This window comes from Coloeus monedula (assembly GCF_965178545.1).
Source record: "Coloeus monedula genome assembly, chromosome: 4".
NCBI classification, from domain to species: domain Eukaryota; kingdom Metazoa; phylum Chordata; class Aves; order Passeriformes; family Corvidae; genus Coloeus; species Coloeus monedula.
In genome coordinates, this window is record NC_138784.1 from 30,548,318 (window position 1) to 30,561,834 (window position 13,517).

Below are 13,517 nucleotides of genomic sequence, written 5' to 3' on the forward strand. Positions count from 1 at the left end.
TGGGTAGCATGGACTGTGAGTGGTGCAGCTGTTCTGCCTTTAAAAAACAGAGGTATTTTCAGATGCCGTGTGTACATGGTTATTGCTAAACTTTTTATTTTGGCACCGTCTTAACAGGCATCTCCACGTCTTTTCCTCTGTGCCTTCTGCCTGCAAAAAAGCATCACATAGCAGCACTGGGCTTGATAGTGTGCAGCTGTGGCCTAGTATTTGTTGATACCTGTTCTAGTAACATCTTCCAGAGCATAAGGGAAAAGGCTATAGAAATTAATTAATCTTTTCCTTACCTACAATAAAAAAATTCAGTTTTTAAACTTGACCATGGGGCTGATGAAAGCAGGCTTGCTGCCTCTGCTGCCTGCTTTTATCCTGCTCTGGATAGCGATGTAAAACTATAATACAATCTTCTTTCAGTCCTAAGAGCCATGAGCAACCCATATTCCCAAGGTGCCTCTCTTGCAGCCCTGTCCCTTGTGGAGGTTTTTGTTAGGCAATAGCTGTTAACTCTTGTTAAAACCTTACATTTTTAGAACAGTTGCACTGCATCTTAGTCCAATTTATCTATTCCTGCTACATAAGCTCAGCTCCTGGATTTTCATGTCTATATTCCCTATGTGATCTTCAGAATAAAATTCCTGTGGCAATACCTGGGGCGTGTGTGCCTTTCTGTGAAAAGGGTGTGTTCCCTGGGTTTGTTTTGATTGGATGAAGTCAGCCAAACACATTGATCTCATGTATTTACAAAGATGAGGATTTTGAGGGTGGATTTTTGCCTCTATCTGATTGCAACACTGGGCTCCAGACAGGCACAGCTCTTCAGGCCATTGTGTGGTAAATGTGAGGCTGCTGCACACTGCAGCCCTTCTTGGTCAAGGAACAATTTTTGGAGAGAAAACATGCCGAGGTACACGGTGCATGTCCGAGGAGAATGGCTGGCAGTGCCATGCCTAAACTCCACAAACACCATTGAGTGGCTGGGAAAGGAAGCTGTGAGACGGTACATGAAAAACAAGCCTGACAATGGGGGATTTGCCTCGGTGGAAGAAGTAAAGTTTTACATTCGAAGGTGCAAGGGACTTGGCTTGCTGGATCTTGATGATACCGTGGGGGATGCTCTAGAGGACAATGAATTTGTTGAAGTTGGTAAGCAAAACCTTAAGCATTGCAGAGTGACTGTGTTGTCATCTGAGTCAGCAAACTGTGGTTTTATCTAGATTCATCTAAAATTACACTGGAGAGATTGTCTAGAGCTTTTATGGGAAAATGCCCAATAATTTAAGAATATTTAGGAACAGAACTACACAAAAGTTAGAAGGTATAGGATTCTATATACATCTTCTCTATCTGCTGTCATATATAGTGTAAGCTGTTATGCCTTTGCTTTTGGAATACCTTAAATAAATACATACCTCCTTGTTATTTTCCCAGAAGTGAACAAGTATGTTCAGGGATGATAACTGGAAATCAGAATTCTTACTGCTGTGAATTGTAATAAATAACAAACTAACTTATCTGAAGAATGCAATTTAATCATGTATGTGCTTATTCTGCATATTTCTTCTAGTTATAGAAGGAGATATAATGTCTCCAGATTTCATTCCATCTCAACCAGAAGGAGTTCATTTGTATCCTTTTTGACTGCTTTGTGAAAGTTTACAATTACAGATGTGTAATTTTCCAGATTGCCTGGTTTTTTTAGAGTTCCTTCATTCTTAAAACACATTGCCAGCTGTAACTGAGTGCTCACTACCTGTGAAATCCTGTCTGCCCTTTTTCCTTTACAAAACTTTCAGATACAGCAAATACCGAGAACCTGAACAGGTAGGAATAACCAATGATTTTACAACTTGGTAACAAATCCTGCTACTCACCAGAAAATGCTGAGAGTTCAGTCAGTGCAGCATTCACAAAAGCAGGGGCTATTCGATTGGCTGGGTCTAGAAAACTAAACTATAATGTGCTTATAATGTTTTTGTTACCTGGGTTCCTGTCTTATGAATAAGCATGAAGAAGCTTCCTGTCATTGCTGAGTTTTGACTGTATTTTTTATTATTATTGATTATTAAGCAACATTATATGTATCCATATCCCAAACTAAAATGTGGTTCTTTGGTGTAGTATATTTCTTTAGATGGCAACAGCTTAACAACGGAGGACTTGGTCAATTTAGGAAAGGGACTCTACAAGATAAAGGTAAAAATTCTGAACAAATGCAGCTAAAAAGTATGTGTTTATTTTTCTACAACTAAATAATGAGAAATAAGCTAATATTTAAACTACTTATGCTTTAGCTCACACCCGAAGCTGAAGCTAAAGTCAAACAATCACGAGAAGTGATTGAAAGGATCGTAAAGGAACAGACAGGTAAATAATTTTGCTTTTAACTAATAGTTGTTTAGAAGACTTCATCAGGTTCTCTCCTTAACCAGCAGTGTACATTTCTTGCAGTTGTTTATGGCATCACCACGGGTTTTGGAAAGTTTGCCAGGACTGTCATCCCAAACAGTAATCTGAGGTATGTTGTGTGTGCAGCCTTTTCTGCCCTCACTTTTCAGGAAAGGAAGAAGAGGGAGCAGTTCGACCCTGTAGTTGTACAGTTTGGGGTTAAATGAGAGAGCTGCTTCAGGACTTCCTTCTGTTTTGTGCAAAATAAAACCTGATGAGACTTTTTTTGAGGTTTAACATATTTTTTTTTTTTCTGTAGGGAGCTTCAAGTGAACTTGGTTCGTTCACATTCTGCAGGTAATGAGAGATTGCTTGGTGTTTCCCTTTTCTGCCCTTGTTGGTAGCAGGTGAGTAACCAAGAGGGTTCTGTTACCGTTTCAGGTGTGGGGAAACCTTTGACCCCAGAGAGATCTCGCATGCTGTTGGCACTGAGAATCAATGTCCTAGCCAAAGGATACAGTGGAATATCCCTAGAAACCCTCGAGCAAGTTATTAAAGCATTTAATGGTAAAAAGATGTTTAAAGAAAATCTTCCTTTCGCTTTTGTTTTTCCTTTTAACTGTTTTGTTAAGAAGTGTAGCTCAATGGGTCAAGCTACAGATGCTGGTCTTTCAGCTTGGTAGTTGAGAGATCAGGGCTAGAGTTTGGCTGTACAAGCTCACAACTGGAGACCATTGTTCTGTTGAAGGACATGGGGTATGAGCTTAACTGACCGGAAAGGCTGAAAGGGATGCAACAGGCAGAAATTTGGGAAATGAGCCTCTGAAAGGTCAGATAATTAGTTCAAGGCTAAGCTTGACTAAGAGCATGGCTTTGGGAAAGCTTTTTTACAAAGGCTCAAGTCTCTGTCCTCTCTCTTCTGTCTCTTCTGTCCTGTCGGGGGGTATCGTGTGTGTCACCATCTCTAGGAATACAGGGATTTAGGGAGGAGGGGGCCATTACCATACAGAACACTGCATGTGTTGGTGTTTGTGAAGCAGACCCACTTAAGCACCACCTGGTTTTGGGAGCAGACCCCCTGAGACCTACAGAGGTGTTTGTACACAAGGGCTACAAGGCAGCCACACAGAAGCCCATGGCCAGTCAGCAGCTTACATGGCCACAACTGCCACAGCAGTTCCAGCTGGGTGGCCTTCCCTCCCTTGCCAGATGCTGTGGCAGAGAACCCAAAGCAGTGGCTGATGTTCATTAGCTGATGACCACTGGATGGCCCCTCTGGTGGGGCCTGCCAAGCAAGGAGCACCTTCTGTCTAATGTCAGTGTTAGGATCAACTCTCCTTCTCTTCTTTTCCTAAACTGTAGATTGGGAAGATTGTTCTGAAACCACAGACCACGTGTATGAGAGAAGAGCCATGTTCATTTATGTGAGCCCCAAAAACAGTCTTTGTGCTGCACTCTGTAACACCCTCCTCCTCCTGCAGCGTGTGAAGGAGCTGCAATTCAGTGTTTAGCTCTGCAAAATAAGAGGAACAGACAGGTTCCCTCCTTGCTTCTTCTGATGTTTCCCAGGCTCCATTTCTTCATTTCCACGTTTCAGTGCCCAGAGGAGTAGGATGGGGAGAAGAGGGCTCAAAGATGGTTTCTAAGAATAGCCCAGTGTTTAGTGGAGTAAGAAATTAGGAGATAGCTTTGTCCATACCAAGTGGTCACCCTGTGATGGAGAGCTGAGACAAGAAGCATTGTAGCTGCCTTGCTGTAGGTGCAATCACCCTGGGCTGTGTCCCCCAGGCTGCAACGAGAGTAGTCCTGTTGGGGACACTGTTCATGATTGCAGGATGTTACTGTGACCACACTTACGAGCTGGCTTCTCTGTTTTCCAAGGAGTGTATCAAGGGAAGGTTCTAAAATGAGTGATTTTTGTGTTCTTTCTAGCATCCTGCCTTCCTTATATCCCAGAGAAAGGGACAGTTGGAGCCAGCGGAGACTTGGCCCCCCTCTCTCATCTTGCTCTGGGATTAATTGGAGAGGGAAAGATGTGGTCCCCGAAGAGTGGCTGGGCTGATGCTAAATATGTAAGATTCGTGCAGCTGATTGGATTTGCTCAGATTAATAACATTTAAAAGTCTTTGGATTTTCTATACTAGTTTGAATTAGGACTAGGTTGCCTTTAGCTACTCATCCTCTAATTTGAGGAAGGTGGGTCCATCAAGAATGTAATAACTGACCCACATGTCACTGGAGGAGACATAAATAAGCAGCATGTTATTGAGCCTTAAAGACATATCATGCCATAGTATTGCAATACAAGATAGCACGGTGACATCATTTATGAACTGGAGAAAGGGACAGGATATGATACCAACTCTGAAAGAATTATTACTGTATCTCCAGCTCCATGAACATCAACGCTTTTCTAAAAAACCCAAGATCACCTCTCAAATGCAGAGAGTACCTGGAGATTTACTGGAGGCAAGATCTTCGCAGTAAAATTTCTACTGATTTTGTAAGGGCTTTAAGTAAATACATAGGTTTGGATATTTTATTTTTGATAAACTAACTAGGGTTACAAGGAGCCTTTATATCATTCTCCTTCACAAGACAGAAGTGTTAGAATGGAATTAGGTTTTAATCAATTGTTATTCTGTCACTAACACATCAGCAGATTGATCTTGTGTTAAGTATCTCCAAGTCCGGCTCCTCCGAAGTCTTTCACGGTAGTTTGTTCTGCTACACCTATCACTCCTATCCATGAATATTTGAATACCAGACTTGTTCATGAATTGATAGGTGTACATCACTATAGACTGGAGAAGGATTGAGGACTACACAGGGAGAGGAGTAGGGAGGAAGTAGACCAGTGTGTTCTGGACCTTTGAAATCAGAAGTTATAGCTGTACACTTCTGAGATGCATTACCTCTTCTGTTGGAAAGGGTGAGAGGATTAAATGAGAAATAGGTTATGCTGTTTCTCCATTTCCTACAAGACCAATTGCCCTCTAGAATAGACATGTATAGAATAAACTGGATAGGACTCCTCTTGCCATTAGAGATTTTCTATAGAAAGGATTAGGGGATCATTTTAAAAGGAATAATTTATGCCAAGCCAAAATGCTATGAGGCAGGGTGTAGGCAGAATTGCCTTCCCAAGAGGTTTCCAGCCTTCTTTACTGTTGCCCTCTCCCATCATCTAGAACACAGTAGATGTTAATGGGCTGTGACAGTATCTTGCTTCAGTGCTCCTGCTACCTTCTTGTACTGGCACTAGGAAATAAGGTGCTAGTTTGGAAGCCCTTTATTTAGCCCAGCAGAAAAAAATATGTTATATGTTTGTGATATAAAGGTCTTTTTCTCCCATCACTTAAGAAATTTGTTAGTATTTCTATTCATGGAAACATTTAAGTTTTAGTGACTTAGTTACTGAAGAGTATTTTTCATTAATTATCTTGGCATTGAACTCCTTCACAGGTCCTGGAAGCCCATGGACTGAAACCAATTACCTTGAAACCTAAAGAGGTAATAAAGTTTAATGATGTCAGCTGATGAAAACGAGCACAGTCAATCACTATTTGCTTTATATGTACAATAAAAGCATTAAATGAATTAATGATTTTAAATCAAGCTTCAGAAGGATGTTGATGAAGTGTTGTCAGGAGCGGGATTCACTCCTCCTAGTGTCACCCTGCTTGACCTGAAATGTCAGACCCAAGCTTGGTGTTCAGATTGGCTCTGTGGTCAGTGGAGACAGACAGGCCCCTTAAGAAAGCACTTTATGCCATCCTGAAACAGCTAGAGGCACCTTCAAGACAGTACCTATCTGCCCTTTGGCCGTAACAGGAGGTCAGATGACTGACTTGAAGCAGGTGTCTGACTTACTTGGAACTACTGGTGCCCCAAGGGTGTCTGCAGTGACTTAGTGGGGTCATGAGCATTGACACTTTACATAGCAAAGAAGCTCAGTCAAGCTGTGCATTTTATGATTTCAGGATGGTCCAAGAAGCTAGGCAAAGGTCTTTAACTTCTTCATGTGGGAAGGAGAATTGTCACAGATATGGGGAATTGTCACAGTGTGTGGAATAGCTGCAAGGACTTTGCTTAACACCTGCTCTCCCTTTGAAGGGTCTGGCCCTCATCAATGGGACACAGATGATCACCTCACTGGGCTGTGAGGCAGTTGAAAGAGCAGGGGCCATAGCGAGGCAAGCTGACATCATCGCTGCCCTTACACTCGAAGTCCTGAAGGGTACAACGAGGGCCTTTGACACTGGTGGGTACTGGGCCTTCCCTGTCTGTTTGCTGAACAAAAGCTTTGCAAAGCCTAACCATCTAACTTGTCTTACTAGATATCCATGCAGTGCGCCCACATCGAGGGCAGGCTGAAGTGGCCTTTCGATTCAGGTCCCTTCTAGATTCTGACCATCATCCATCAGAAATAGCAGGTGAACAATCTTAACCTTCACCCTCTCAGATTACCAGGACAAGCTGGGTCCTTCAACAGGACACAATGCTTTTGTGTAAGGAATATTTGGGTTTTGCCCCCCTTTTTTCTTCCAGAGAGCCATAGATTCTGTGACCGAGTTCAGGATGCGTACACAATGCGCTGCTGCCCTCAGGTAAAAACTGACTTTTGTATCCTTCTATTACAATAGATAAATGATGATGAAATTTCCACCTCAGAAATACTGTCAGTTATGTGCTGTCTGACTCTGTCTGACTCTTATTTTGCTTCTTCTTCACTTCAAAATTGTAATAATGGAGACATGTAATTTGTTGATCGCGTGCATGCACCCATCAGCAGCATCTAACAAAGCAGTGTTCCGATCTGAAAGAGGCCGGGGGTCAGAAGCAGAGGGAAAGCGCTAGTTTCCATGCTTGCAGATTTTGTAGGGACTTTCTTGTGCAGTGGTGTTAAGAACATGAACTAGGTGTTTCCAAAAGCCAACGGAGTGTAGTATCTCAAACATGTTGGAAGAAGTCAATCGTATGTGTTTTAACAGGAGCAAAGCTATTAAACCAGTGGAATTAATGGAAGCCAATTAATTAATAAGAGGTTTTCTGTGAGTCTTTGTAAGGCTACTTCTTCCCTCATAACACTTCTGCCACTGAATGAATATCTTCCATTTAGGTAAACCAACCCAAACAAGTAAAGAATATCATATTCAGATTACTCTTTTGGCAAAACTGCCACAATAATAGTGAATATCATCTTTCAAGTGTCTAGGATTGGCAGTGATGCTCCTCATGTTGAAACAAATCCAAGACTGTCTTCCATGTGTGAAAGTCGAGTGGGATGATGGGAAAGAGGGTCCCTGCAACTCAGTCAGCATCCTGAAGGTGAACTAAGTGCAGATACTAAGCTCAGGCACAAATGTCTTTTGTTCTAGGTCCATGGAATTGTAAATGATACAATTGCTTTTGTGAAGGACATAATAACGACCGAAATCAACAGTGCCACGGACAACCCTGTATCTTTTCGATTACTTTAATACTTTGTAAAATCCTGCTTGGCCTTTTTTATTCTTTTCTTCAGTATAATTACTCTCACAGGAGGCAAAAAAGTCATAACTGGCTTTGGTCAATAACTGCCATTGTTTGCAACAGTAACCTCTCTTCCTTTCCTATGACAGCACGGGAGGATTTCTGTCAGCACTGCAATGCAAGGCTGCATTTCTGTCACCACTGTAATGATGCTGTACATAGCATCATATCAATTGCTGATAAGCATTATGGCTTCTAATCTGTCCAAAATTGTAACTGTCATGGAGAGGATCTATCAAGGAACTGAAAATCTATGCTAGGATCTGAACAGATGGGTTTCTTTGCCCCCCTCCCCACCCTCCATCAAAGACCTCCCTTTATGTAGCTTATTTGAAAAAAATACATATCAAAATTGTATGTACAAGTTTGAAGAACTGAGATTGTGTCTTCATTTCCTGAAAAGTGGAAGTGTGGATGCAATATAAAGTGCTTGCACATAAAAGCCTATGAGCACAAATACTCCTTCAGTTAAGATATTCCGATTACCGCAGATACCTCTCATGTAAACTGTGTTTCACTTGTGTGTGCCTCAACTTCTCCTTAAAGATGGTGTTTGCTGAAAGAGAAGAGACCATTTCTGGAGGAAATTTTCATGGGGAATATCCTGCAAAGGTAATTCAGCATTTGAAGAAAGGAAAAAACTTTGTTTCTGTTTTGGTTTTTTTTGCTTGCTTGTTTCTGTCATCTGGTTTAATGAGATCTTTTTTTGTAGGCTCTGGACTATTTGGCAATCGGTGTGCATGAACTCGCTGCAATTAGTGAAAGAAGAATTGAGAGGCTGTGCAACCCCTCACTGAGTGAACTGCCTGCATTTTTAGTCACTGAAGGAGGTCTGAATTCAGGCTTCATGATTGCACACTGCACAGCAGCTGCCCTGGGTGAGTGCTTGAGCAATACCACAGGGAGAGCAAGCTAGAAAGACTGATTTCTTTCAAGACAGATGTAATCTAATAGTAGACACAAAGGTATCTGGCTCCTGTTTTCTGTCTCTTCTCCGCTTGTTTTTTGCTGTCTTATAAAGTGTGAGTGTTGAGTGCAGCTGCTATTATTTCAGCTCAGGCTTCCTTACTCTGCACTGACCCTTGGGCATGTTCAGTGCTCTGAGCGTGCAAACTCTTAAGTGGACTTTGGTGGGAAGGCTTGTCTCAAAGGTGGCCTGATGCCCTCAGTACTGGGTGTCTCCATTTGACAGCCTGGTCTGTACATCAGTATTAGACCCCACAGTCCTCAGCAGACTGGAGTTTGCAGGGCTGGCTATTGGGGGAGCACACTGAAATTAGACATCAGTTCAGTGTTTCCTCTAGTACCCGTGACTAAGGCAACAAGAAACCTGATGGCCGCTAGGATATCACAGTTCATAGGTTCAGGGAAGCATGAGCCAATATAAACATGCTATGAGAAGAGAGTAAATTTTAAAAGATACAAACAAACACAGGAACAGAGGATATCAGATAAATGTGTAGATAAACATTCTGCAGAAAAACAAGTGAATTAACTAAATCAATATGCTAAAGGAACCCTGCCTAGAGGCTGGTTTGGCAAGTGGGCCTGGAAGAGAAGCTGAAATGCTCATCCCCCCTCGTTTAAGGGCTGGAAGCTTTACCTTTTGGCTGGGGAGAGTTTAGGATGGCTCCAGGCCTCAGCTGGTTACATGGCATCAGGTTTCACTGCACACTTTTGCAATCTGGTGTGACAGATTCTGGGGTGTTTGTGATTTCTGCTGTGGGAAATGAAAATTATAGCACTGCCTCTGCTGACACTAGGAGTCCATGGGTCAAAATCATCTCATCCTGATCAAAATAGACAGGATTTTATCTGAATTGAAGTTTGAGTTCCTTTTATTTTTTTTAACCTATTTTTTAATCATTAGTATTTTTTTAATCACTCTGCCATTTTCTGGGTTGTTTGTGTACCAGCTAATGTTTTTCACTCCCAGGGTTAATAGATAAAGCTGCAAAAAATTTGCAGGCATTTTGCAGCGCCGCTGGATGTGTCTGTCTGCCCCCGTTCCAGCAGCTCTGCGCCTGCCAGACCGAGCTGTTTGCAGCAGCCACATGCAGCCTCTCTGGGACCTGCTGTCACCTGCCTGAATGTGCCAGCTGGGCTCTGGTCCTAGACTGTGTCACTCCAGCCTGTTTGCAGTTGGTGTCACCACCTCTCTGTCGCTCTTGTAGCTTTTCTGAAGCCACTAATTTGGCAAGGGCATTATGCAGCATCCTGCTGGGCTTCAGAAAGAAAAGGCCCAGTGCAGCCAGAGATTCAGACCTCATTTTTTTCTCTTTTAAAGAGCAATTCTCAACCTCAAATTGTCATTGAATGGTACCTAAGGCCTTTGCTGCAGCCAAATTGCCATTGCTTTGGGGTGCAGCATGAGAATTTACTCCAGAGCTTGCACCTGGCTCTCAAAGCTGGAGTGGTGTCATGCTCATGGACGTGGGCAGCCTTGTAGCAAGACGAGAGTGGGAGATTTGTATCACACTCCTGCATTTTTGTACAGGAAGTTCTGAAAGTACCTCAGCTGCAATGAGCAGACCAGATGCTGATCTCTAGCTATGTTTGAAAACAGGGGAGGGGCAATATTCGTGACCAAAACCAGAGGGAGCCAATACCCTTTACAGAGAGTTGCCCTAGAGCAACAGGCAGGACCAGGCTTGTGTTTCAGTTATGCTGTCTGCTCTTCTTCTTCAGTTTCCTTCAGGCCTTTTAGCCACAGCAACTCAAGCCTGGAGATGGAGGAGTGAAGAGTGAGCAGTCGTTCCATATTTGATTAATATTTGAGTCTAAAGACTGATGTTGGTTAGTTTTCAGAGGCAATGGCAGATTTTCAAGGTGGTTATTACAAATTACTCAGTCCAGGTAAAATACTGATGCATCCTCAAAAGAGGAGCAATAGTTGGACCCAAGGTGGTAGATAGGCTCTTATCTCCATGTTGTCCATTGCTTCTGCTGTCTCATGCCCATTCTCCCAACATTCATTGTGCCGGATTTTTGCAGTTTCTGAAAACAAAGCCTTGTGCCACCCCTCTTCTGTGGATTCTCTCTCAACCAGTGCTGCTACAGAGGATCATGTATCCATGGGAGGATGGGCTGCAAGAAAAGCTTTGAGAGTTATTGAACACGTGGAACAAGGTAAAATTAAAATCTTGATTTCCGGACAGACCTTGACTCACGAAAATGAGAAGCTAATACCAATAATGATCAGGTGTGAGGTAGGCAGATACAATGCAAGCATCTCCAGACAGAAGACTCTCTTCCAAAGCGCTGTCATTTTACCGGTGTTTTCATGTGGGCTCTTGCAAGCTTCATAGAGAGAACTTTAATTTTTAGCTCAGGCCCTTCTTTTCTCAGTGCTAAAGAAGTTTTCTGATTTATGATGGACATTAATTTGAGTATTCAAGTTAACCTGGAAGAGATTCCTAGGGATTTAAGACTCTGGTGACCAGGATTTCCTGGTACACTTGAAAGGTCTGTACAACAGAGCACCCAAAATCTGCTTGCTGAAATGCTTGATACTGCCCCCAGCATCATCCATGAAATGGTCCTGCCACTGGGCTGGCTCTCTGGGGCATGTGGATCCACTGGTTTTTCACATTGCCTGAAACCATATCATATTAGTGAGAACAAAGGCCAGGGATAGCTTTACACAGGAAACCTCGCCTTGAGCTGTACCTGCCAAACATCCCTTTCGCTGTTCTGTTTCCTAGTTCTGGCTATCGAGCTGCTCGCTGCGTGCCAGGGCATTGAATTCCTACGCCCTCTGAGAACAACAACCCCATTGGAGAAGGTCTACGACCTTGTGCGCTCCGTGGTGAGGTAAGATCAGATAAACACCTTCCTCAGAGGTTGCCTGCCTGGAGAGCAGCTGCTGGCAGTGGTGGTTAATGTTTCTCCAACGTCTTGTTACAGGCCCTGGATAAAGGATCGCTTCATGGCCCCAGACATTGAAGCAGCTCACAGGCTGCTCGTGGACCAGAAGGCGAGTGCTGGCTTTTGGCTTGTGCCGTAGGATTGTCTAGAACCCTTTTTCTTTGTCCATGCCAGCTGCTGTTTTTGCTGCTCTAGCCTCTTCATGGTCAAGTGGTTTTGTAGCAAGTGCAGTGATTGTCTCCCAGCTATTGCACACAGAGCATTAGCCTGGTAACAAGACAAGACAAAGTATTTTTGCCTTGAATCCTTTCACCTTGTCCCCTTGGAGCTGTATCCTTTCCCATCCCTTGTCAACTCCATCCATGTGCTCTTCCCTAAACCTCACTCTATCTGCCTCTCTGGTTCTGCTCATCCCATATAGCATATCTACATAGCTTTGCCACCTCTATCCCAATAACTTTTCTATAAGGTTTCCTGAACTCATGTGTTGATGTCTTAGCTGACCTTTTGTCTTGCCTCTGACTCTGCTGTTTCACATTCTTGTTTCACAGGTGTGGGAAGTGGCTCAACCTTACATTGAAAAGTACAGGAGGGAACACATCCCTGAATCAAGACCCATTTCACCTACAGCTTTCTCCCTAGGATCGCTGAGAATGAGTGCAGATGATAGTCATGACCACAGGCATCAGAATGAACTTTGAGAGTTGCAATCCTCTGGAAGAAAGCAGATCCTTTCCAGAACCTTACCTGAGCATGGCTGTTCTACTCAATGTGGTTTCTCCAGGTGACCCAGAGGACCTGACTGTCTAGCTCAGGAGCAAATAGATAGTGAAGAAAAGTCTCACTGCTTTCCTCACATGTGAAAGACAACTTTGTCATGATAGTGTGGTTTTGACTGAATTTCATGAACTTCTGAACACAAATCATTCAGACTCCTGCTGAAAGCAGTATTTGTTTTGTCAACTCTTCGTTTGTATTCTCTTCATCTGTTCCAATGATACCAAACAGCCTAAGTTCAATATTCTTGATACCTTTTTTTTTCCCCCTTTGGGTAATTGCTGTGATCCCCTTCATTTTGCCACAAGCAAAATTATCTTTACACTTAATTCTTCTCTCTTTTGCAGATCTTATGTGAGGTACAGGTTCTTGTATAACAGGAGCATTTTTAGAGCAGGTGCTTCACAAATCAGAAAAGCTGTGAGCATAGGAGTGTGCTATGGAGATCATTGCTCCAAAACAAATATATTATATTCTGGTGACGGACTACACTTAATGCAGCTTTCCAAGAGCTGTGGGCTGCAATTAATAAACTGAGGCTTCATATATGGCTGTAGCCATCTATTCTCTTGTCGTGTGTGATAATGAAAATGTAAAGCAAAAGCTTAATTTGGAAATTAATAGGACAGGTGGTACAGGGGCCAGAAAAGGGGGAAGAGGTGTAGGAGTGGTGAATGTGAACCAGTGCTGAGGCAATAGCACCAAGACCTACACTCACATGGCTCACCAGGGCTCTGCCTGTGTGCCAAGGGCCCTGTCCCCATAGACGGGATTATGACAGAGTGTGCTCTGTGTTACAGCACTGACCTCTGGCACAGGCTTGATTTTGCAAGGGAAGAGTCAGGACATGGATTTCACATCATGGTGCAGTGATCACATGGCAGTACTGATCTGGCTGTGGGGCATTCAGCACGAGCTTTGGTTAGGCTGCACGGGCAGCCAAAGCACCAGTG

At 43.1% G+C, this 13,517-nt stretch overlaps 1 protein-coding gene across 1 annotated transcript; it reads left to right on the plus strand.

The window, feature by feature from the left end:
• Positions 1 to 896: 896 nt before the first annotated feature.
• Positions 897 to 12,488, plus strand: HAL (histidine ammonia-lyase; the record flags this gene model as incomplete). Its single annotated transcript, XM_082280976.1, has 20 exons — positions 897 to 1,143; positions 1,565 to 1,625; positions 1,794 to 1,821; positions 2,119 to 2,193; positions 2,292 to 2,364; positions 2,449 to 2,515; positions 2,705 to 2,742; positions 2,827 to 2,952; positions 4,318 to 4,457; positions 5,851 to 5,898; positions 6,502 to 6,649; positions 6,726 to 6,821; positions 6,937 to 6,995; positions 7,767 to 7,847; positions 8,467 to 8,532; positions 8,633 to 8,798; positions 10,915 to 11,049; positions 11,625 to 11,733; positions 11,827 to 11,896; positions 12,339 to 12,488. The coding sequence occupies 20 exons, from the start codon at positions 897 to 899 to the stop codon at positions 12,486 to 12,488; spliced, it is 1,983 nt and encodes a 660-aa protein (XP_082137102.1).
• Between the last annotated feature and the right edge of the window lie 1,029 nt (positions 12,489 to 13,517).